The following is a 27,605-nucleotide window of genomic DNA, read 5'->3' as shown; positions in this document are numbered from 1 at the left end:
TGACTCACACAGCTGGGAGACCAGGGGACACTAAAGAGTGACGCACACAGCTGGGAGACCAGGGGACACTAAAGAGTGACGCACACAGCGGGGAGACCAGGGGACACTAAAGAGTGACACACACAGCGGGGAGACCAGGGGACACTAAAGAGTGATGCACACAGCTGGGAGACCAGGGGACACTAAAGAGTGACGCACACAGCTGGGAGACCAGGGGACACTAAAGAGTGACGCACACAGCTGGGAGACCAGGGAACACTAAAGAGTGACGCACACAGCTGGGAGACCAGGGGACACTAAAGAGTGACGCACACAGCTGGGAGACAAGGGGACACTAAAGAGTGACTCACACAGCTGGGAGACCAGGGGACACTAAAGAGTGACGCACACAGCTGGGAGACCAGGGGACACTAAAGAGTGACTCACACAGCTGGGAGACCAGGGGACACTAAAGAGTGACACACACAGCTGGGAGACCAGGGGACACTAAAGAGTGACACACACAGCTGGGAGACCAGGGGACACTAAAGAGTGACGCACACAGCGGGGAGACCAGGGGACACTAAAGAGTGACGCACACAGCGGGGAGACTAGGGGACACTAAAGAGTGATGCACACAGCTGGGAGACCAGGGGACACTAAAGAGTGACGCACACAGCTGGGAGACCAGGGGACACTAAAGAGTGACGCACACAGCTGGGAGACCAGGGGAACACTAAAGAGTGACGCACACAGCTGGGAGACCAGGGGACACTAAAGAGTGACGCACACAGCTGGAGACCAATAGACACTAAAGAGTGACGCACACAGCTGAAGACCAGGGGACACTAAAAGAGTGACGCACACAACTGGAGACCAGGGGACACTAAAGAGTGATGCACACAGCTGGAGACCAGGGGACACTAATGAGTGACGCACACAGCTGGAGACCAGGGGACACTAAAGAGTGACGCACAAAGCTGGAGATCATGGGACACTAAAGAGTGACGCGCACAGCTGGGAGACCAGGGGACACTAAAGAGTGACGCACACAGCTGGAGACCAATGGACACTAAAGAGTGACGCACACAGCTGGGAGACCAGGGGACACTAAAGAATGACGCACACAACTGGGAGACCAGGGGACACTAAAGAGTGACGCACACACAGCTGGGAGACCAGGGGACACTAAAGAGTGACGCACACAACTGGAGACCAGGAGACACTAAAGAGTGACGCACACAGCTGGAGACCAGGGGACACTAAAGAGTGACGCACACAGCTGGAGACCAATGGACACTAAAGAATGACGCACACAGCTGGGTGACCAGGGGACACTAAAGAATGACGCACACAACTGGGAGACCAGGGGACACTAAAGAGTGACGCACACACAGCTGGGAGACCAGGGGACACTAAAGAGTGACGCACACAGCTGGAGACCAGGAGACACTAAAGAGTGACGCACACAGCTGGAGACCAGGGGACACTAAAGAGTGACGCACACAGCTGAAGACCAGGGGACACTAAAGAGTGACGCACACAGCTGGAGACCAGGGGACACTAAAGAGTGATGCACACAGCTGGAGACCAGGGGACACTAATGAGTGACACACACAGCTGGAGACCAGGGGACATTAAAGAGTGACGCACAAAGCTGGAGATCATGGGACACTAAAGAGTGACGCGCACAGCTGGGAGACCAGGGGCCACTAAAGAGTGACGCACACAGCTGGAGACCAATGGACACTAAAGAGTGACGCACACAGCTGGGAGACCAGGGGACACTAAAGAGTGACGCACACACAGCTGGGAGACCAGGGGACACTAAAGAGTGACGCACACAGCTGGGAGACCAGGGGACACTAAAGAATGACGCACACAACTGGGAGACCAGGGGACACTAAAGAGTGACGCACACACAGCTGGGAGACCAGGGGACACTAAAGAGTGACGCACACAGCTGGAGACCAGGAGACACTAAAGAGTGACGCACACAGCTGGAGACCAGGGGACACTAAAGAGTGACGCACACAGCTGAAGACCAGGGGACACTAAAGAGTGACGCACACAGCTGGAGACCAGGGGACACTAAAGAGTGATGCACACAGCTCGAGACCAGGGGACACTAAAGAGTGACACACACAGCTGGGAGACCAGGGGACACTAAAGAGTGACGCACACAGCGGGGAGACCAGGGGACACTAAAGAGTGACGCACACAGCGGGGAGACTAGGGGACACTAAAGAGTGATGCACACAGCTGGGAGACCAGGGGACACTAAAGAGTGACGCACACAGCTGGGAGACCAGGGGACACTAAAGAGTGACGCACACAGCTGGGAGACCAGGGAACACTAAAGAGTGACGCACACAGCTGGGAGACCAGGGGACACTAAAGAGTGACGCACACAGCTGGAGACCAATAGACACTAAAGAGTGACGCACACAGCTGAAGACCAGGGGACACTAAAGAGTGACGCACACAGCTGGAGACCAGGGGACACTAAAGAGTGATGCACACAGCTGGAGACCAGGGGACACTAATGAGCGACACACACAGCTGGAGACCAGGGGACACTAAAGAGTGACGCACAAAGCTGGAGATCATGGGACACTAAAGAGTGACGCGCACAGCTGGGAGACCAGGGGACACTAAAGAGTGACGCACACAGCTGGAGACCAATGGACACTAAAGAGTGACGCACACAGCTGGGAGACCAGGGGACACTAAAGAATGACGCACACAACTGGGAGACCAGGGGACACTAAAGAGTGACGCACACACAGCTGGGAGACCAGGGGACACTAAAGAGTGACGCACACAACTGGAGACCAGGAGACACTAAAGAGTGACGCACACAGCTGGAGACCAGGGGACACTAAAGAGTGACGCACACAGCTGGAGACCAATGGACACTAAAGAATGACGCACACAGCTGGGTGACCAGGGGACACTAAAGAATGACGCACACAACTGGGAGACCAGGGGACACTAAAGAGTGACGCACACACAGCTGGGAGACCAGGGGACACTAAAGAGTGACGCACACAGCTGGAGACCAGGAGACACTAAAGAGTGACGCACACAGCTGGAGACCAGGGGACACTAAAGAGTGACGCACACAGCTGAAGACCAGGGGACACTAAAGAGTGACGCACACAGCTGGAGACCAGGGGACACTAAAGAGTGATGCACACAGCTGGAGACCAGGGGACACTAATGAGTGACGCACACAGCTGGAGACCAGGGGACATTAAAGAGTGACGCACAAAGCTGGAGATCATGGGGACACTAAAGAGTGACGCGCACAGCTGGGAGACCAGGGGCCACTAAAGAGTGACGCACACAGCTGGAGACCAATGGACACTAAAGAGTGACGCACACAGCTGGGAGACCAGGGGACACTAAAGAGTGACGCACACACAGCTGGGAGACCAGGGGACACTAAAGAGTGACGCACACAGCTGGGAGACCAGGGGACACTAAAGAATGACGCACACAACTGGGAGACCAGGGGACACTAAAGAGTGACGCACACACAGCTGGGAGACCAGGGGACACTAAAGAGTGACGCACACAGCTGGAGACCAGGAGACACTAAAGAGTGACGCACACAGCTGGAGACCAGGGGACACTAAAGAGTGACGCACACAGCTGAAGACCAGGGGACACTAAAGAGTGACGCACACAGCTGGAGACCAGGGGACACTAAAGAGTGATGCACACAGCTGGAGACCAGGGGACACTAATGAGTGACGCACACAGCTGGAGACCATGGGACACTAAGGAGTGACGCGCACAGCTGGGAGACCAGGGGACACTAAAGAGTGACGCACACAGCTGGAGACCAGGGGACACTAAAGAGTGACGCACAAAGCTGGAGATCATGGGACACTAAGGAGTGACGCGCACAGCTGGGAGACCAGGGGACACTAAAGAGTGACGCACACAGCTGGAGACCAGGGGACACTAAAGAGTGACGCACAAAGCTGGAGATCATGGGACACTAAGGAGTGACGCGCACAGCTGGGAGACCAGGGGACACTAAAGAGTGACGCACACAGCTGGAGACCAGGGGACACTAAAGAGTGACGCACAAAGCTGGAGATCATGGGACACTAAGGAGTGACGCGCACAGCTGGGAGACCAGGGGACACTAAAGAGTGATGCACACAGCTGGAGACCAGGGGACACTAAAGAGTGACGCACACAGCTGGAGACCAGGAGACACTAAAGAGTGACGCACACAGCTGGAGACCAGGGGACACTAAAGAGTGACGCACACAGCTGGGAGACCAGGGGACAGTAAAGAGTGACGCACACAGCTGGAGACCAGGGGACACTAAAGAGTGACGCACACAGCTGGGAGACCAGGGGACACTAAAGAGGGACGCACACAGCTGGGAGACCAGGGGACACTAAAGAGGGACGCAGAGAGCTGGGAGACCAGGGGACACTAAAGAGGGACACACACAGTTGGGAGACCAGGGGACACTAAAGAGGGACGCACACAGCTGGGAGACCAGGGGACACTAAAGAGGGACGCACACAGCTGGAGACCAGGGGACACTAAAGAGTGACGCACACAGCTGGGAGACCAGGGGGACACTAAAGAGGGACGCACACAGCTGGGAGACCAGGGGACACTAAAGAGCGACACACAATGTACTCGTTTAGTTAACATTTGAACCTCCTTTCAACCATAATTAAGCCAAACAGGAAAATCAACAATCAAACACTTCCTCAAACATTTTACATTCTAAGAAAATACGGTATTAAAAATAAAAGTTAAATATATTCTCTGCCTGGACTGTGACTTGGTATACATATGGTTTACTGTGTTGCTGTAAGCTGGTCTTATCTGTGTGTCATCTTGTTATGCAAGTGTGTTTGACAATGGGCGCAACCTCGGTGAACTCTCAGAGAGTTCAAATAGAGATTTGAATCTGGCTCGTCATCATGCCAGATGCTCGAGCTCAGGCTTCTTTGCAGAACTTGCTGTAACTTGTCCCAGAGTCAGCAATAATCCACTTTATCCAACAACGTACTGAACATTGAATAAGATATGTATTAATCTCTGCAAGGGACGATACCACACACAAAAATAAAACAATCCTGCATTCAAACAACACATCTGTTTCTGAACTTAAATATTGTTGAAGGTTTGCAGAGATACAGATGCATGCTCAGACTGTGAATGTTTCACAGCAGCTTCAGAGAGAACCTGCAGGACGGCTTATCCTCCGCCATCAATCACTCACTGATCACATGCTGTGCACACGACTCACTTCCAGAGGACTTCCAGTTAAGGAGGATCGGAGCACGCCCTTCACTTCATGCACCGTAAATGATAAACCGTCTTACAGGCATGCAAAACAGAGGCTGTGCTTGATGCTCCAATTCTACTTAAGAAGTCATAAAATGTCATATCATACTGTATTTCCCAATCATGTAACCATTAAAGCCTCTGTCACACTGTCCGAAATTGACACCCGATGGACACACGAATATGGAATTGTGAATTTCGCACGAAGATGGCCCCGAACCACACACGAAGGCAACATTTACATTACAGTTAAGACATACAACTGCAATGAAAGTACCAAAAACAATTATGTTACAGTACTGTGATACTGTACTGATATTTTCAGACTTTGTTCTTTACTTTCTCCGTCTTTATATGTAGAAAATATTATGTTTTCTCCATAATGTTGTTTCCATAACAACAACAACAACAACAACTTCCTGTCAACTGTCCTTCAAAATAATATATTATATCCTTTTTAGTTTCACAGAACACAAATTGGGTTATTTACATAATATATTTACATGATTTTGTTGTGCAATAAAACAACCCGATGGACACACGATAAAGGAAATGTTCAAATTCGGCTGTGATCGTAGCAACATCGGGCCATTCGTGAGGGCATCTTAAGCCTTCGTATGACCGCCGGTGGAGTTTCTCAGGCTCCGGCAGCAACTTCGTGAGCGGTGGCAAAATCTTTGGCATGCCAAAAAATTGCCGAAGGACCTTGCGAAGGTTCATTTTCGTGTTGAATTCGTGTGTCAATTGTGCCCTTCGTAAGGCCATCGTGAGGGCATCGTGTTATCATCGGTGCCATCGGGCATTCGCCCCGATCAGAGTGAGGGCGAATGCACCGATGATAACACAAAGATGACACGATTTGACAAGATGCCCTCACGAGTGCCTTACGAAGTTGCCGCTCACGAAGTTGCTGCCGGAGCCTGAGAAACTCCACCGGCGGTCATACGATGGCTTAGATGCCCTCACGAATGGCCCGATGTTGCTACGATCACAGCCGAATTTGAACATTTCCTTTATCGTGTGTCCATCGGGTGTCAATTTCGGGACAGTGTGGCTTTAAGGGTCATTTTAAGTTCTATTGCTTCAGCTTATCTTTGTGACAGTGTTTATATTGGGTCCCTATAGATGCCCGGACACACAAAACCTACAGCAAATCAGTAGCTGGAGGGTTGCTGGTTGCTAGAAAGTACAGGTATTTGAGTTCAACATGTGAGAAGTAGAAAGTACAGGTATTTGAGTTCAACATGTGAGAAGTAGAAAGTACAGGTATTTGTGTTCAACATGTGAGAAGTAGAAAGTACAGGTATTTGTGTTCAACATGTGAGAAGTAGAAAGTACAGGTATTTGAGTTCAACATGTGAGAAGTAGAAAGTACAGGTATTTGTGTTCAACATGTGAGAAGTAGAAAGTACAGGTATTTGTGTTCAACAAGTAAGAAGTAGAAAGTACAGGTATTTGAGTTCAACATGTGAGAAGTTGAAAGTACAGGTATTTGAGTTCAACATGTAAGAAGTAGAAAGTACAGGTATTTGAGTTCAACATGTAAGAAGTAGAAAGTACAGGTATTTGAGTTCAACATGTGAGAAGTTGAAAGTACAGGTATTTGAGTTCAACATGTAAGAAGTAGAAAGTACAGGTATTTGTGTTCAACATGTAAGAAGTAGAAAGTACAGGTATTTGTGTTCAACATGTAAGAAGTAGAAAGTACAGGTATTTGTGTTCAACATGTGAGAAGTAGAAAGTACAGGTATTTGTGTTCAACATTTAAGAAGTAGAAAGTACAGGTATTTGGGTTCAACATGTAAGAAGAAGAAAGTACAGATATTTGTGTTCAAAATCTAAGAAGTAAAAGTAAAAAGTGGTCAGAAAAATAAGTAGTGGAGTAAAGTACTGATACCAGAAACATGTACTTAAAGGCAGTAACAAAGGGGGGGTATGTGTGTGGCGCGTGCGTGTAGAGAAAGCGAGAGAGAAGTTTAGCGAGCGTAGTTTCTCAAAGTGAACGTTTAACAAAGTCACAGATTTAATGCTTCAAAAATAATGCCCTGACTTCAGATTTAGTTTGTCAGATATTAAAAGAACGAAGCTTCTCCCGGTCACACATTGGCCGATGCAGATCTTTCATCGATGTATTGGTGCATCCCTAATTTGTATTACACGGCTTGGTTGAATACACAATTCTGATTGGTCAATTTGGACATTTCAGAGGTTGTTAATACTCGATAACACACTGTTGCTAGGTAAAATAATGACCTTTGCTGAGGAGGATGAAGGAAGGGAAGGAAAGAGGAAAAGAGGAAACGAAGAAGACAGACAGGAAGTAAACACTACAGGGAACAGCAGAAGAAGACAGACAGGAAGTAAACACTAAAGGGAACATCAGAAGAAGACAGACAGGAAGTAAACACTACAGGGAACAGCAGAAGAAGACAGACAGGAAGTAAACACTAAAGGGAACAGCAGAAGAAGACAGACGGGAAGTAAACACTAAAGGGAACAGCAGAAGAAGACAGACAGGAAGTAAACACTAAAGGGAACAGCAGAAGAAGACAGACGGGTAGTGAACACTAAAGGGAACATCAGAAGAAGACAGACGGGTAGTTAACACTAAAGGGAACATCCGAAGAAGACAGACAGGAAGTAAACACTAAAGGGAACAGCAGAAGAAGACGGGTAGTTAACACTAAAGGGAACAGCAGAAGAAGACAGACGGGTAGTTAACACTAAAGGGAACATCAGAAGAAGACAGACAGGAAGTAAACACTAAAGGGAACAGCAGAAGAAGACGGGTAGTTAACACTAAAGGGAACAGCAGAAGAAGACGGGTAGTGAACACTAAAGGGAACGGCAGAAGAAGACAGACGGGTAGTGAACACTAAAGGGAACAGCAGAAGAAGACAGACGGGTAGTGAACACTAAAGGGAACAGCAGAAGAAGACGGGTAGTTAACACTAAATGGAACAGCAGAAGAAGACAGACGGGTAGTTAACACTAAAGGGAACAGCAGAAGAAGACAGACGGGTAGTAAACACTAAAGGGAACAGCAGAAGAAGACGGGTAGTTAACACTAAAGGGAACAGCAGAAGAAGACAGACGGGTAGTGAACACTAAAGGGAACAGCAGAAGAAGACAGACAGGAAGTAAACACTAAAGGGAACAGCAGAAGAAGACAGACGGGTAGTAAACACTAAAGGGAACAGCAGAAGAAGACAGACGGGTAGTGAACACTAAAGGGAACAGCAGAAGAAGACAGACAGGAAGTAAACACTAAAGGGAACAGCAGAAGAAGACAGACGGGTAGTGAACACTAAAGGGAACAGCAGAAGAAGACAGACGGGTAGTGAACACTAAAGGGAACAGGAGAAGAAGACGGGTAGTTAACACTAAAGGGAACAGCAGAAGAAGACAGAATTCAAGTCATTGGTTTATATAATAATGTGCAGCGAAGCTGGCATTATTCCTTACTGAAAAGAGTGTGTGTAAACACTAAACAGGACGTGGTGCATTAACAGATAACAGCTAACAAACATACCTTTGTTGCTTCTTAAACAAAGGTATCTGTCTCCGACTCTCACAGCGGACACTTCCCGGTATCAAAGTGCCGAGCAGTATTTTTCATTTCAGCATTGGAACATTTATATATAGCGTAGGAGGGAGGGACAGGTGTGTTCAGGTGATAAGAGGAAATATTTGCCTCAACTAATTCACCTGGCAGCTCCCCACACCTCGCCCTTCATTCCACAGCTGCACACACACCTGAACACACACCAATGCCGAGTCTCAAATGAATTGCTAGTACTGTGTATACAAGAACAGCTTTTTTAAGTGCATAATGTCTCAATATGTCAAATGTCTGTCAAAATGCACCATTAGTACCGGATATTTCTCTCATAACGGTAAAAAAGTTGAACGTGGAACGCTGGACACTTCTCACACTCAACGACTACCATCTTGGCTACGTAGCTAATGTTAAATGTGGTGATCATTAGGATAATCTCCACATATTAACACCACTTTGTGATTTCTGAAGTAAAAAGCTAACGTTAGGCTAAAAAGGAACTACAATTTGCTTCGGGATAAATAAAGTACTATCTTATCTTATCTTACAACAAGGTCATATGACTTCACCACCGCTAAGCTAAAGGAGGTTAATGTTGGGCTATAAAGGAGCTACAGCACGGTCAGATGACTTCACGTCACTACCGCTAAGCTAAAGGAGGCTAATGTTGGGCTATAAAGGAGCTACAGCACGGTCACATGAATTCACGTCACCACCGCTAAGCTAAAAGTGGCTAATGTTGGGCTATAAAGGAACTACAGCACGGTCACATGACTTCACGTCACCACCGCTAAGCTAAATGTGGCTAATGTTGGGCTATAAAGGAACTACAGCACGGTCACATGACTTCACGTCACCACCGCTAAGCTAAAGGAGGCACGAAAAAAAATCGTGCTGTGCAACACGAAAAAAAGGGGCAAATCGTGTTGGGGAACACGAATCAATAGATTAAAAATCGTGTTGGTGAAAATGAAATGCCGTGAGACTGGGTTGCACCGCTGAGCTAAAGGCGGCTAATGTTGGGCTATAAAGGAACTACAGCACGGTCACATGACTTCACGTCACCACCGCTAAGCTAAAGGAGGCTAATGTTGGGCTATAAAGGAGCTACAGCACGGTCACATGACTTCACGTCACCACCGCTAAGCTAAAGGTGGCTAATGTTGGGCTATAAAGGAACTACAGCACGGTCACATGACTTCACGTCACCACCGCTTAGCTAAAGGCGGCTAATGTTGGGCTATAAAGGAACTACAGCACGGTCACATGACTTCACGTCACCACCGCTAAGCTAAAGGAGGCTAATGTTGGGCTATAAAGGAACTACAGCACGGTCACATGACTTCACGTCACCACCGCTAAGCTAAAGGCGACTAATGTTCGGCTATAAAGGAACTACAGCACGGTCACATGACTTCACGTCACCACCGCTAAGCTAAAAGTGGCTAATGTTGGGCTATAAAGGAACTACAGCACGGTCACATGACTTCACGTCACCACCGCTAAGCTAAATGTGGCTAATGTTGGGCTATAAAGGAACTACAGCACGGTCACATGACTTCACGTCACCACCGCTAAGCTAAAGGTGGCTAATGTTGGGCTATAAAGGAACTACAGCACGGTCACATGACTTCACGTCACCACCGCTTAGCTAAAGGCGGCTAATGTTGGGCTATAAAGGAACTACAGCACGGTCACATGACTTCACGTCACCACCGCTAAGCTGAAGGAGGCTAATGTTGGGCTATTAAGGAACTACAGCACGGTCACATGACTTCACGTCACCACCGCCTAAGCTAAAGGCGGCTAATGTTGGGCTATAAAGGAACTACAGCACGGTCACATGACTTCACGTCACCCACCGCTAAGCTAAAGGAGGCTAATGTTGGGCTATAAAGGAACTACAGCACGGTCACATGACTTCACGTCACCACCGCTAAGCTAAAGGCGGCTAATGTTGGGCTATAAAGGAACTACAGCACGGTCACATGACTTCACGTCACCACCGCTTAGCTAAAGGTGGCTAATGTTGGGCTATAAAGGAACTACAGCACGGTCACATGACTTCACGTCACCACCGCTAAGCTAAAGGAGGCTAATGTTGGGCTATAAAGGAACTACAGCACGGTCACATGACTTCACGTCACCACCGCTAAGCTAAAGGCGGCTAATGTTGGGCTATAAAGGAACTACAGCACGGTCACATGACTTCACGTCACCACCGCTAAGCTAAAGGAGGCTAATGTTGGGCTATAAAGGAACTACAGCACGGTCACATGACTTCACGTCACCACCGCTAAGCTAAAGGTGGCTAATGTTGGGCTATAAAGGAACTACAGCACGGTCACATGACTTCACGTCACCACCGCTTAGCTAAAGGCGGCTAATGTTGGGCTATAAAGGAACTACAGCACGGTCACATGACTTCACGTCACCACCGCTAAGCTAAAGGAGTCTAATGTTGGGCTATAAAGGAGCTACAGCACGGTCACATGACTTCACGTCACCACCGCTAAGCTAAAGGCGACTAATGTTCGGCTATAAAGGAACTACAGCACGGTCACATGACTTCACGTCACCACCGCTAAGCTAAAAGTGGCTAATGTTGGCCTATAAAGGAACTACAGCACGGTCACATGACTTCACGTCACCACCGCTAAGCTAAATGTGGCTAATGTTGGGCTATAAAGGAACTACAGCACGGTCACATGACTTCACGTCACCACCGCTAAGCTAAAGGCGGCTAATGTTGGGCTAACGTCTCAGACGAAAACAATACTAATTATTAAAACAACAAGGACGGGACAGTATTTGACATAACAAGGAAGGAAATGAAATGATTGAGAGGACTTAAGGTGTGTAGCTGAAGACACACCTCAGGAGTACAAAGATGAAAGAATGCGTCAATATAAACTCTGAAGGTCCCGACAAATATTTTAAATGTCATCGTTAGTGTATGCTGCTAATTGTTCACGGAGGTTGCTCAATCTGTCAAACAGCAGCCTTGCCTAAAGTAGTGATTTAAAACGAGAAGAAGAAATTGAAGATTTGCTTAATTTATCCTGCATGGGGGAATTCAATGTAATTATCTCCAGTTATAACAAACTATAGCTTTTCAATATGAATTTAATTCAAATTAATAGTGTAGTGCACCTGTAGATTAGATCTTAAACCTTTCTTTCATTAGTTAAAAAGTAAACAGCAAGTACGAGCACAGTGAAAGTATTTTAAACAATAAATGATAGTGGTATTAAATCATATACGGCTGACAGTCCTCTCTGAGCTACAGCAGTAATTACAGGTATTACTCAGGTATTCTCACGACAGTTTCAAATGGCACCAAGTCACAACACACACACACACACACACACACACACACACACACACACACACACACACACACACACACACACAACACACACACACACACACACACACACACACACACACACACACACACACACACACACACACACACACACACACACACACACAACACACACACACACACACACACCACCATGTTTCCGTGTGAAGAGCTAACATCCTCTCACACATCATATTTTAATCCCAGGCTTAAACATCATGACAGCCTCACTGACAAACACCACTTCTGCTGCCCAGTGCTGTTTTAGTACATGACCATTGCATGTATGATATGTGTAATGTGTATTTGTAAAGCGCTTTGAGCATCTGGAAAAGCGCTATAATAAATGTAAGGAATCATTATTATTATTATTTTTAGATTTGCAATCCAGACATTTCAACTTTAATAAAGCTGTGGGACTTGCAGGGGACAGACTGAATACAAACTGGTCCAAACTGCATCAGAGACTCTTGGACTGCAGTTATCATAACCTCAATAACATGTTTTATTATACTTTCCATCTTAATGCTAATGTCTCTTAAGCTTCTTCCAGGTTCCAGGGTTGCTGTTATATATTTGAAGTGTTCGGTGCAAACTCAGACTCAACAGAGCTCCAACAGAAGATATTACACAAGTGTTTTCACAGGCTGAGGAGTGCTAACGATGACGAGAACACTCGTCTTCTGTGAGTCTGTTAAGTCTAATTTTACTGGACATAATGGATCACATTCTGATCGTACAATGAGTCATTGTTGTGGCTCTCAGATTTATTTTTCAAAGTTTTGCAGGCCTTCTGTTTCTAACTATTTAGTTTGGTAATGAGGCATTTTTGTACGGAGGCTGACAGCTGGGGAAACACGCTGCAGCTTCAGAGAGGATGCAGATACAGAAACCCAAAGGTTCCACATGAAGAAACATCTTCAGCAACTTGACAACACCTGCAGCGTTTAGAGAACATTCAGCAGCTTGAGGAGACCAGGGGACACTAAAGAGTGACGCACACAGCTGGAGACAAGGGGACACTAAAGAGTGACGCACACTGCTGGAGACCAGGGGACACTAAAGAGTGACGCACACAGCTGGAGACAAGGGGACACTAAAGAGTGACGCACACTGCTGGAGACCAGGGGACACTAAAGAGTGACGCACACAGCTGGGAGACAAGGGGACACTAAAGAGTGACGCACACAGCTGGAGACCAGGGGACACTAAAAAGTGACGCACACTGCTGGAGACCAGGGGACACTAAAGAGTGACGCACACAGCTGGGAGACCAGGGGACACTAAAGAGTGACGCACACTGCTGGAGACCAGGGGACACTAAAGAGTGACGCACACAGCTGGGAGACCAGGGACACTAAAGAGTGACGCACACAGCTGGAGACCAGGGGACACTAAAGAGTGACGCACACAGCTGGGAGACCAGGGGACACTAAAGAGTGACGCACACTACTGGGAGACCAGGGGACACTAAAGAGTGACGCACACAGCTGGGAGACCAGGGGACACTAAAGAGTGACGCACACAGCTGGAGACCAGGGGACACTAAAGAGTGACACACACAGCTGGAGACCAGGGGACACTAAAGAGTGACGCACACAGCTGGGAGACCGGGGGACACTAAAGAGTGACACACACAGCTGGAGACCAGGGGACACTAAAGAGTGACGCACACAGCTGGGAGACCGGGGGACACTAAAAAGTGACGTAAATGCATAGTGATTATAAGTGTGTGTGTGTGTGTGTGTGTCTCACCTGTATGACCCTGCGATGACCTCTTCACAGTCGATGATCAGGAACTTCTCGAGGACCTGACCGGTGAACTTCTTGCCGCTCTTTGTGCAGTACGTGTCCCCACAAGTAGTGCGAATACGCATATTCTGCGCACACACACACACACACACACACACACACACACACACACACACACACACACACACACACACACACACACACACACACACACACACACACACACACACACACACACACACACACACACACACACACACACACACACACACACACACACACACACACACACACACACTAAGCTGAAGGCATAGGAGCATATTTCTGTTGCATTACAGTTAGCAGAGGATCCTGTGTGTGACGGATGATTCATAACTGGGAACATACAATACCATCTGTGGAGAACACTGGTGTGCGTGTGTGTGTGTGTGTGTGTGTGTGTGTGTATGTGTGTGTATGTGTGTGTGTGTGTGTGTGTGTGTGTGTGTGTGTGTGTCTAAAGTCCTCTTCTCTAATGTATGATCCATAAATACGTTTTAACACTTATACCCCACATATTCTACTTCTCTGTATCACATGTTTACTTTTATTTGTATAAACTTCTTTATTTTTAACCCTTTCAACTTTTGATATTTATATGAATATTTTTTATTTAATTTAATTTAACTTGTTTATATAATTTGCAGATTTCTACTCCAACTTCTTATTTGTATATACGTTTATTTAAATAAAGGTTGTCTTTATTCTATGTTTTATTTTAGGTTCTTATTTATATTTAAATATCCTTATTCTGATATACTGAATATTTTTATTGCACATTCATATTTTAACTTTAACTTTAGGAAATGTTCAGAGATGTTTGGGAAACTCAGAGAGCTGGTTTCTTTGAACAGACTCAAGGCGACTCTTAGATAGGAGCATGCTTATCATTTGTCCCACGCATGTAGCCGATGTCCCGCATTTGATTGACAGTCGCCCGTCTAAAACAAGGCTTTCATACGAAGGTGTGTAGAAAATGAGAGCTATCACCATTAGCGGAGTCAGATGCCAATCAGTCAACAGAGGAATGACTTAACGTGTGGGTGCAGCCGGTGGAGGCAGAGTTATTGTCAGATTTTGTTTTTCATTGCGCACGGAGGTGAATACGTTTTGAAGCTTCCCCGAAACTCTCAAGAAACGCCCGTCTCATAAAGAAAATATGGATCTATGGATACATTCCTCCTGAAAGCAAAGCGACGAGGGACCAGCAGCTGATTTAATAAACGTTCAGCACACATGGCCGTCAGCTAGCTACGGTCATTTCTTTCTGGTCATAATCATTTGTTATGTTGATTCCATTCAAAACAAATATATGTATTGACTTACTTGCATAGTTTGTGCAAACATTCAACTAAAGTAAAGCGTTGTTATTAATATTTATAAGCTAATAGTTTAATAGAAGTGTTTATTCTAAAGGGTTAGACATTATATAAACATCTAATCTAGCTCTTAGCAACGCAGTAACATGTCCCGCATTGTCCCACATGTTGCTTGTTGGCACCTGGTCACTCTAAGACCAGGACTCTCTTGGAGCAACTTTCACGAAGCCCATTTCCCCGGGATACATTAGTAGTCAGATTGTGATCAAGTCATCTTAGGGGGTCAATGTGTTGCTGATTCCTCACAGATATCCCATCATGCACACACACACTTGTGCGATAGAACGATAGATCTATTAACAAAGCACTTATATACTAATAAAGGGCTGGCTTATCTAAAGCCAGTTGAGTAGCACTTGAAATGTTTGGCTCTATGAAACCTGATGTACTTTATGATTCTGTTTTCTTCAAGGTTGTGTCTTCCTGGTCGAATGCACTTATTGTAAGTCGCTTTGGATAAAAGCCTCAGCTAAATGCAATGTAATGTAATGTCAGTGGAGAGGAACACCAAAAGCTTTAGATCAAACCGACGTGAGGAGTGTTTGGACAGGAGGATTCTGTACGCTGATCCTCTGCTTCCTCTCTCACACTGCAGTGAGACTTCTAGAAGCTCAGTGACACTGCTGAGTCTGCGAAACACTGATGCAACACCCAGGAGACCACGCCCCGAGGACAAGTCTGTTTACTTTCACATATCTTGGACTGAAAGGGAACACGACTAAGGGCCTGTTTTTCATTAAAGAGCCTTACGCTAGTCATTCTCAGGTTCACATCAGTATCGTCTCTGCTGTTAGAGCCAGTGCTTTGTTTTATAAGAAAGACCGCCTAATCGTGACGTCTGTAGTCAACACACTATAAAAGACTACAATTCCCACGGCACCTCCTCTAAAGTGACAGTGGTGGTCAGCAACCTGCTAGAAAGACGCCGTCGAGGAACAGTTTTTAACCGTTCAATTACCCTTTAAGTCAGTGGTTCTCAACTGGTCTGGCCTCGGGACCCACTTTTTACTTTGTCAATAAATCGCGACCCACCATTTTGAAGCACTCAAATCTATTCAACAAAAAATAGTGCTGAATTATATACACTTTTCAGCATACAATATTAATTAAAGTGAAGTACAGTGCAGATATCCCTTATATCCCTTCACAGAACTAAAGTATGCTTTTAAAAAAGGTTTAATGAGATGATGGAATCAAAGCTGAACTATATAAAAAGGCACGCATGCTGAAAACCCAACCCCAGTAGGGGGTCTGGGGCGATTCTCCCCCAGTAGGGGGTCTGGGGCGATTCTCCCCCAGTAGGGGGTCTGAGGCGATTCTCCCCCAGTAGGGGGTCTGAGGCAATTCTCCCCCAGCAGATTTTTAGAAATACTAACATATAAACTACGCATTCTGGGACACTCCGAGAAGAAAATAAATACATCTATTCCTACTCGACATATTAATAATATGTTCTGCCATTGTTTGTTTTTCACGGGCCTTCAAAATAAAAGTTTTTTTTTTAAAAACTCACACATCCGCGACCCACTCGAAACGGATCCGCGACCCACTTTTGGGTCGCGACCCACCAGTTGAGAACCACTGCTTTAAGTTATATAAGCATTACCAAGACAGAAAGAATACCTACGTTGTTTGTTATTTTATTTGAGTTGAGCATATTCGTTTTGAATATTGTAAAGGTCTCTTTTCTTTGCTGCATGTGTAAAAGTTTGTTATTTTTATTTTGAGCAAACACATCGCATAATATCATCCAAACCATCGGAGGCCAAGCAACTCTTCAACTGTGAGTAATATAGAGGAATAAAACGGGTTAAAACATGTCTGTTGAAGGCGTCTAGTGGCTTGAAAGAAAAACAAGGAAGCCACGACATCTACTGTGATATGTATTCATCCTTTAATGTTCAAAAAGCTCTTCCAAAGTGAGGGGTATTGTTATTAAATGTGTCATGATTGTGACAGCAGCCTGGGTGGATATCATGAAGGTTCATTCTGTTCATACGGTCACATGTACCGGCTGTCCTCGGGTCAAATGTCAGGTTTAAGGTTTGTTTCTAGGAAGGTGCCAGAAAAATAATATTGCTTAAAGAGCCTGTGACACGAGTTTCCCCCATCATCCAAACCCATCAATTTGAGTACATATTGTCCCCTTGAAAACCGTTACTGAACTGATTTTGGATATTTGTACTTTGATAACCATTAATCTGCCCTTCAATGTTGACCATTTCCTGGATCTGCTCGGGGATTCTTCAAGTCCTGCCAAATTACGTGTGACGTCATTGCGGGCACAGCGCTCCAGCTGCACCGTTCAGGATCCCAGCATCTGCATGTAAACGCACGATGGCGCACACAGCAGCAAGCTCAGACAGCGATGACAGTTTAATTTTGAACGTGTCTGAGAGCTCATATGAGGCTGAAAGATCGGTTTATGTTGTATCTGTTAGAAGTTTAGGAATTAGGTGCGTCAATATGGGCGATCATACGGTCATGTAGCCAGTGGTGGACTGGGACTAAAAATCATCCCGGGACTCTCGACCGGCCCACTTCGGTACCGCTAGTAAATTGTCAACGGGGGGAGTGGGGGATGTCAGGGGCGGCGGGTGCTGTAGATAGTACATGTAAATATGTACATATTTGTGTCACTGCATCCTGGTAAAATACAAATATAATGCAATGTCTGTGTCTTTGACATTAGCGCTGCCAGCCACCTGTGCCCTGCACTACGAAGCCAGTTCAACATACCCTGGATATGTTTGAGTAACAAACTAACTAACAACAACAAACTAACAAACGAGATCTCGCTAAGCGGTCCTACGACGCTGGTTATCAACTCGGTAAATCAAGCCAGGGTTTCTCTCACCAGCTGAGAGCGCGTTCACGTCTAAGACACGATCTGACTTTAATTACATTTGACTCGAGTGTTTCGTCAACATAAAAATAATACTTCTGCATACAGTATGTGACACTGTAAGTGTTGCACGGCCAGACACGGCAGATAAGGAAATATATGATACATTATATGATCGATGATCTGATTGATGATGTAATATGAATGATAAGTGCGACACGTCGGCGTCTTCTCTGCATACGGCAGTTTAAACTGTATTTCCTTTATCCTGTAATATGACTTGAGAGATTTAAACTCCGCACACTGAGTTGATCTCTTTTCTATAGACGCCGGAGGCGGGCAGCGTCAGGTAAAACAAGTTATGTAGCCTTCCCAAACCTGAGCCTCACGCGCCGCCTCTGGGGGATGTGCTAGTGACTTATCCGACCGGCCCACTTCGGTACCGGCCCATCGGGATTCGTCCCGATGGCCAGTCCGCGACTGCACCCAGCCCACATAAACTGTCAACGGGGGGAGCCTCGCTGCGGGGAAACGGTGGACCTAGTGTCCCGATCGGAGTGGGAATAATAATAATAATAATCCGTGCATTTTATCCATTAATTTCCCCAACATTGTGGTGAAAAAACACACGTTTAATCCATGTTGGTGTACTACTACAAAAAGCATCGGTTTGTTTTCTCATCAGGAAATGCAGACCGGCTCAAACAAACGATTTTTAATCATCATTCTCACGATCATTTAATGTATCATATGTTCGCCGAATTGACATGAAAGCACTAATAAATGTAGTTTCATCCACTTGAGTTTACAACTACAAAAATAATCGATTTGTTTTTATATCACATCCTACGGGAGGAAATTCAGCAGCTCTCACTAGCGATTTTTAATCCTAATGTAATCATCATCTTCACCACGATCATTTATGTTTATGTTCGCCGAATTGACATGAAAGCACTGACACATATGAATATACTGTAGTCAACTTCATTAAAACGTTATTAACGTGCCTAAACTCAGTAATTCACCATTTCTACGCATGACAACACACTTTGTCCGTGTTTGGCTCTCTCGCCGCACAGTGAAGCGTTCCCGCATTGACGTCACTTCCGGCTTCCCCCAAAACTTCAAAATGAGTCGAAGGAATTTCCCCGCGATGTTCGAAATTATTGATATTTAACGGAACGGTATCGCTTTTTCTTTTTTAAACTGACGGTTCGAGATTACTAGTAGCCCAATATTTCATTGCACAACAGTTGTTGGGATGCTGTCACAGGCTCTTTAAGATGTGTGACACAGATTAGAGTGATTATTTACACTGTACACTATGTCGGGAAAATGTGCGCAAAGTTTAAGTAGACATTTGAAACGCATCCATCTGAGGTTTAACTATAAATAAAAAAGGACTCACACTCATGTGCGAGCTCTGGATATCGAGCACGGTGCACATGTCGGTGAAGGAGTCGATGTTCTTCTCGTCCAGCAGGATGTAAACGGGGACTCGGCGCTTATTGGACGCTTCCATCAAATCACAAAGAAGATCCACGTCCGTGAACACGTCCATCACCAGAGCGATCACCTGAAGAGAGAGGACTCTTTAAAGTAAAGACACTACATACTGATATACACCTGAACATCAGCAGGAGAGGACTCTTTAAAGTAGAGACACTACATACTGATATACACCTGAACATCAGCAGGAGAGGACTCTTTAAAGTAGAGACACTACATACTGATATACACCTGAACATCAGCAGGAGAGGACTCTTTAAAGTAGAGACACTACATACTGATATACACCTGAATATCAGCAGGAGAGGACTCTTTAAAGTGGAGACACTACATACTGATATACACCTGAACATCAGCAGGAGAGGACTCTTTAAAGCAGAGACACTACATACTGATATACACCTGAACATCAGCAGGAGAGGACTCTTTAAAGTAGAGACACTACATACTGATATACACCTGAACATCAGCAGGAGAGGACTCTTTAAAGTAGAGACACTACATACTGATATACACCTGAACATCAGCAGGAGAGGACTCTTTAAAGTAGAGACACTACATACTGATATACACCTGAACATCAGCAGGAGAGGACTCTTTAAAGTAGAGACGCTACATACTGATATACACCTGAACATCAGCAGGAGAGGACTCTTTAAAGTAGAGACACGACATACTGATATACACCTGAACATCAGCAGGAGAGGACTCTTTAAAGTAGAGACACTACATACTGATATACACCTGAACATCAGCAGGAGAGGACTCTTTAAAGTAAAGACACTACATACTGATATACACCTGAACATCAGCAGGAGAGGACTCTTGAAAGTAGAGACACTACATACTGATATACACCTGAACATCAGCAGGAGAGGACTCTTTAAAGTAGAGACACTACAATACGGATATACACCTGAACATCAGCAGGAGAGGACTCTTTAAAAGTAGAGACACTACATACTGATATACACCTGATCATCAGCAGGAGAGGACTCTTTAAAGTAGATACACTACATACTGATATACACCTGAACATCAGCAGGAGAGGACTCTTTAAAGTAGAGACACTACATACTGATATACACCTGAACATCAGCAGGAGAGGACTCTTTAAAGTAGAGACACTACATACTGATATACACCTGAACATCAGCAGGAGAGGACTCTTTAAAGTAGAGACACTACATACTGATATACACCTGAACATCAGCAGGAGAGGACTCTTTAAAGTAGAGACACTACATACTGATATACACCTGAACATCAGCAGGAGAGAACTCTTTAAAGTAGAGACACTACATACTGATATACACCTGAACATCTGCAGGAGAGGACTCTTTAAAGTAGCTGGTTGTTGGCTCGGAAAGAACCTCGATTTTATGGGGCCAGAAAAACTGTGAAATAGGACCCGCTAGCCGGAGCTACGCCAAGTGGAAACGCAACCAAAAACGGGCCCGGCACGGCTCGGCACGCTTTAAGCGAGCTCCGCGCTGTCGTGGAAACGCGTCATTAGATACCAGTTTGATGCCATGTTAATTTAACGGACAATAAAGTAATCTGAACATTTTAATGCAACATTTTTCAACTTAGACATCAGGCCAGTAAGGTTTTGCTGAAACATTACTATCCAACCATTAAAAGTCCACCAAAATGAGCAGGACATGCCCTTTTCAATAATAAATGTATCTAAAAAAAGTGATAATTCCCTCTGAATTTGAAGAATATATCTCAATGCAATATCAGTTGAAATAATCGCAGTTAGTCATGTTTTAAATTGCTCAGCCCTAGTTTAATGACACATCTATAGAATGTAGATTACTGAGCATTTATGACTCAACCGTTTAGGAACATAAAGTTTTGCTTGTCTCTGAGAAACACGTTCGACCTGTTCTCAGTCCTCTGGAACATGTGTCTGTCATACCTCTAATGCCTCCACGACCATCAAGTACAGGACAAAAACTCTACATCTTTCCAAGTAGGCTATATGTGTCTAATATCTGGTCAGAATATGTATCTACTCCTGATATAAGACACACTAACTTTAGACGTAACACTGAAGTGAGATATCAGGCCTTGTTTTTAGACAATGCTTCATCTTGTTAAGTCAAAACATCTGATTTTGAGTTGTATCTCAGATTAATTAATTACGATGTGAGGGTCTAAGGACAGAGGGTCTAAGGACAGAGGGTCTAAGGACAGAGGGTCTAAGGACAGAGGGTCTAAGGACAGAGGGTCTAAGGACAGAGGGTCTAAGGACAGGTCTAAGGACAGAGGGTCTAAGGACAGAGGGTCTAAGGACAGGTCTAAGGACAGAGGGTCTAAGGACAGAGGGTCTAAGGACAGGTCTAAGGACAGAGGGTCTAAGGACAGAGGGTCTAAGGACAGGTCTAAGGACAGAGGGTCTAAGGACAGAGGGTCTAAGGACAGAGGGTATCGTATTGTCATACTGATATTCTGTACAAACTGTGAAGTCCACTGAGACAAATGTAACATTTGTGATATTGGGCTATAAATAAACATTGATTGAAACACATTACATATTTATTAGAAAATCACCAACGCACATCAGAAGAAAAGAAAAACAGTTGAGCATTTGCAGCTTATATTGTCACACAACATCTCCTGATTCTGGTCAAATATAGTTCAAAATGAGTTCTCCAGATAATTATCAATCAATGTTTATTTATATAGCCCAATATCTCCAGATAATTACAAGATGTGATTTATCTAAATATCCCTTCTTAGTTCAAGAAATCTAACCAAGCACATGTTCACTTGTTCTATTGGCAGCATGTTTTCCACACTCTGTAACAGAGCATCACGCAGGTTTCTGAAATGACTTTCACAAACTAGTAAACATCGGCATTTCCATTTCACTTTAACTGTGGACGCCTCAATGTGCAAATAAACTCACATGCAACACAAAGAAATGAAAGGGCCTCCATACAGTGTGTGTTATGCAGCATTAATGAACACACACACACACACACACACACACACACACACACACACACACACACACACACACACACACACACACACACACACACACACACACACACACACACACACACACACACACACACACACACACACACACACACCACACCACACACACACACACACACACACACAACACACACACACACACACACACACACACACACACACAGTATTGTATGTTTAGTGTCCCCTGGTCTCCCAGCTGTGTGCGTCACTCTTTAGTGTCCCCTGGTCTCCCAGCTGTGTGCGTCACTCTTTAGTGTCCCCTGGTCTCCCAGCTGTGTGCGTCACTCTTTAGTGTCCCCTGGTCTCCCAGCAGTGTGCGTCACTCTTTAGTGTCCCCAGGTCTCCAGCTGTGTGCGTCACTCTTTAGTGTCCCCTGGTCTCCAGCTGTGTGCGTCACTCTTTAGTGTCCCCTGGTCTCCCAGCAGTGTGCGTCACTTTTAGTGTCCCTGGTCTCCCAGCTGTGTGCGTCACTCTTTAGTGTCCCCAGGTCTCCAGCTGTGTGCGTCACTCTTTAGTGTCCCCTGGTCTCCAGCTGTGTGCGTCACTCTTTAGTGTCCCCTGATCTCCCAGCTGTGTGCGTCACTCTTTAGTGTCCCCTGGTCTCCCAGCTGTGTGCGTCACTCTTTAGTGTCCCCTGGTCTCCAGCTGTGTGCGTCACTATTTAGTGTCCCCTGGTCTCCCAGCTGTGTGCGTCACTCTTTAGTGTACCCTGGTCTCCCAGCTGTGTGCGTCACTCTTTAGTGTCCCCTGGTCTCCAGCTGTGTGCGTCACTCTTTAGTGTCCCCTGGTCTCCCAGCTGTGTGCGTCACTCTTTAGTGTCCCCTGGTCTCCCAGCTGTGTGCGTCACTCTTAGTGTCCCCAGGTCTCCAGCTGTGTGCGTCACTCTTTAGTGTCCCCTGGTCTCCAGCTGTGTGCGTCACTCTTTAGTGTCCCCTGATCTCCCAGCTGTGTGCGTCACTCTTTAGTGTCCCCTGGTCTCCCAGCTGTGTGCGTCACTCTTAGTGTCCCCTGGTCTCCAGCTGTGTGCGTCACTATTTAGTGTCCCCTGGTCTCCCAGCTGTGTGCGTCACTCTTAGTGTACCCTGGTCTCCCAGCTGTGTGCGTCACTCTTTAGTGTCCCCTGGTCTCCAGCTGTGTGCGTCACTCTTTAGTGTCCCCTGGTCTCCCAGCTGTGTGCGTCACTCTTTAGTGTCCCCTGGTCTCCCAGCTGTGTGCGTCACTCTTTAGTGTCCCCTGGTCTCCAGCTGTGTGCGTCACTATTTAGTGTCCCCTGGTCTCCCAGCTGTGTGCGTCACTCTTTAGTGTACCCTGGTCTCCCAGCTGTGTGCGTCACTCTTTAGTGTCCCCTGGTCTCCAGCTGTGTGCGTCACTCTTTAGTGTCCCCTGGTCTCCCAGCTGTGTGCGTCACTCTTTAGTGTCCCCTGGTCTCCCAGCTGTGTGCGTCACTCTTTAGTGTCCCCTGGTCTCCAGCTGTGTGCGTCACTCTTTAGTGAATGAACATCTGAAGAACCAGTTTCTTCCAAATACTGCAATTAGGACATAAAAGTAGGGCTGCTCGATTATGGCAAAAACCATAATCTCGATTATTTGGGTCGATAATTGATATCACGATTATTAAAAACGATTATCCATTTGCTTTGAAAACATGAATTTACTGGAGAAACATTTTTTAAACAGTATGTTTTTAACAGTTGATTCCTCTGAACTTTAAGTATAACTCAACGGAAAGAACAATAATAAAAAATAAAAAAAATAAAAAAAATAATCGTTTTATTTCGATTACGTTGTTTTTGTAATCGTTGCAAGCCATAATCATAATTGCGATTAAAATACGATTAATTGAGCAGCCCTACATGAAAGGAACAAAATAAATGCAATAAAGTAGAGCAAGAGACATAATGGTGTAAGTAGAGGTACGTGGAAAATAAATTGAGATCGGAACAAAAGTGACATTTTTGTTTTTAGTTCTGAGATTAAAGTCAGAAAGAATCATCTCTTTTAGTCAGAACTCCAAAAACAAATGCACACGTGGCACTACTCCTCTTCTGCTTCTATGTTTTTGACCATTTCAAATCTTATTTTCTCAGTTTTAGGATCTCTTTTTTAGCTCCTTTACTGCACAGGAATTGCATCTTGATTTGAGTTTTGCAGAAGTGACGTCACAGCTCCTTTACTGCTCTTCTCTGGTCAATGGCCCCTGCTGTGCAACCTGCTGACTCAGCACATTCCTGCACTCTGTGACCGACACGCAGGGCCGCCCCTGGCCAACTTGGGGCCCCAAGCGACATTGTGAGATGAGGCCCCCCCCCAACCGACAGGAGTGAAACATTTTTTTTTTGGAAACAAAGTACTTTGCAAATATAATTCCTGTTTATTATTATTATCAACACTTTTGTATACAGTGAGGTCAATGGTAAATGTGCATGTATGTCGTTCAGTGTGCGTTTACAGGTGAATACGTCTGCATTTCCTGCCAAATACTAGCCTCAAAAAGATTAATATAATTAATGCAAATAAACAACTTCTACTAATAATAATAATCATAATCAATTCAATAATATAAATACTATATTATTTTATTATAATATAGTTGTATAGTCAAGACAAAACATGCTTATGACATGCTCAAAAACTGGTATTTCTTAAATCTGTATTCTAGTTCCCTCTGTCAGCAATGTATCAACAACTACACACACATTTCTATCAGTATTTATCTGTGTTGTGGTTGACATGATGATGACTGTTAGGAGTTAAGGGGAAAGGCTGAGCGTCACCATGAAATGTGCAAATTGACATAAAAATGAATAAAAGGGGGAAAAATGCTCCATGTTTTTTAGGCTGTAAACTTGAACTGTTAGCTAAGCCAACTAGACAGACAGTGTATCTCTCTTCCTCCTGTACATTAGCAGATACAAGGCATCACATACTTGAATGAATGTTAAATAAAGAATGCTGGAAATAACTGCATCTCCATTAGCCTATGCTCTGCAGAGACTGCCTTCTTCATGTCGTGAATTGCAGCTGATGTTTTAATGGCAATTGGCAATTTGACTTATACAACATTCACAAGTTGTACATTTGACTCATTCAATAACCCACCTTCGAGTGATGCTCTAGTTTCTTCATGTTTTGTTTTTTCCCTCTTGCTTGCGCTGGACTGAAACTGTCTTTTCACCGACATCTCTTCACCTGCACTAGTGGCCGTATCAAAGCCGTGATTGGTCAGATGTCGATTCATTGCAACGGTGTCGGGTTACAGACGTGCTCCCCTTGTCACCTCTCACTCTCGCGTGTCAGCCGGGGGTGCGCGGAGAACTGAGCGCAGCAGCTGAGGCCCTCTGGGCGGGGCCCCCTGCGCTGGGCGGGGCCCCATGCAGCCTGCGTGATTGGCCCTGCCGACACGTCCAGACAGAGCGCACTTTATTCAGGTCAGGTTTATATGTCTCTGTTGGCGTCTTTTTTAGCACAGTGAGCGACATGCATAGAGAAGGAGGAAGAGTGTGTGTGTGTGTGTGTGTGTGTGTGTGTGTGTGTGTGTGTGTGTGTGTGTGTGTGTGTGTGTGTGTGTGTGTGTGTGTGTGTGTGTTTGTGTGGTGACTCATGCAGCGTGTGCCCGACGGTCTGCCAGTGAACTGACTGTTTCTTATTTATGAGATTATTCTGCAACAGAGCTGAGAGCTGGTGAATAATTCGGACATTATTTATTGCTTTTGTTTTATTTTGACAGCTTTCTCAGAGCCTGTCGGGGTCAGAGGTCATCACGGGGTCAGAGGTCATCACGGGGTCAGAGGTCATCAGTGGTAGCAGAGCTTCTGTTTGAAGTGACATGAACATATCAGAGGGGTACGTTCAATAACAGAGAGTCAGACTGAAGAAAGACGAGCAGAACAACTCAAAGGAGACAGAAGACACAAGGACACAAAGGGACAAGGACACAAGGACACAAGGACACAAAGGGACAAGGACACAAATGACTGAATACAGATGGGAAACTACCAAAATAAGACAAAACAAAAAGCTGTGAAAAACAACTATAAAAAGTGACGTAACATTTCTAAAAAGACACAAAAAGATTTGACAGCGATTGAAACGACTGCAATATAATGCAACATGACTATAAAGACAAAAAAAGCATCTATGAGAGAGACTCAACGACAACGCAAAACTACTACAGAAAGAAACAAATGGCAAGAGGAAGGTGTGCAAACAACTACAAGACAACACATGTGTACAAAGACACAAAAGAAGATAACACAGACTACTACAATAAGACAACATGACGATGAATGATGGCAAAGAGATGCAAAATACACAAAGACACAAAAAGCCTGCAGAGACAAGACGTCCACAAAAACACAAAGCAACTGCTGAGAGAATCCAAAAGGCTACAGTGAGACAGATCAGTCATAAGCAGACACAAGATGGCAGACACTCCCAAGACGAGACACACAGATACAGAGTGATGCACACAGCTGGAGACAAGGGGACACTAAAGAGTGATGCACACAGCTGGAGACAAGGGGACACTAAAGAGTGACGCACACAGCTGGAGACAAGGGGACACTAAAGAGTGATGCACACAGCTGGAGACAAGGGGACACTAAAGAGTGACGCACACAGCTGGGAGACCAGGGGACACTAAAGAGTGATGCACACAGCTGGAGACAAGGGGACACTAAAGAGTGACGCACACAGCTGGAGACAAGGGGACACTAAAGAGTGACGCACACAGCTGGAGACCAGGGGACACTAAAGAGTGACGCACACAGCTGGAGACAAGGGGACACTAAAGAGTGACGCACACAACTGGAGACCAGGGGACACTAAAGAGTGAC

The 27,605-nt window shown here is 45.4% G+C and overlaps 1 protein-coding gene across 1 annotated transcript in view; it reads right to left on the bottom strand.

Annotated features, from left to right (window-relative positions):
- fam83c (family with sequence similarity 83 member C) overlaps nt 1-27,605 on the bottom strand; it is a 37,747-nt gene that overhangs the window by 6,493 nt on the left and 3,649 nt on the right. The window contains exons 2-3 of the mRNA XM_034204624.1: nt 19,658-19,825; nt 13,990-14,114 (exon numbers count right to left, since the gene is read on the bottom strand). Of these exons, the coding sequence (XP_034060515.1) occupies nt 13,990-14,114; nt 19,658-19,825 (293 nt within the window). The remainder of the gene's footprint in view (nt 1-13,989; nt 14,115-19,657; nt 19,826-27,605) is intronic.

The sequence above is a fragment of the Gymnodraco acuticeps genome, unplaced genomic scaffold (genome assembly GCF_902827175.1).
Source record: "Gymnodraco acuticeps unplaced genomic scaffold, fGymAcu1.1, whole genome shotgun sequence".
NCBI classification, from domain to species: Eukaryota; Metazoa; Chordata; class Actinopteri; order Perciformes; family Bathydraconidae; genus Gymnodraco; species Gymnodraco acuticeps.
The sequence above is the reverse complement of the archived record's forward strand: the minus strand, read 5'-3'. Positions and strand labels throughout refer to the sequence as shown.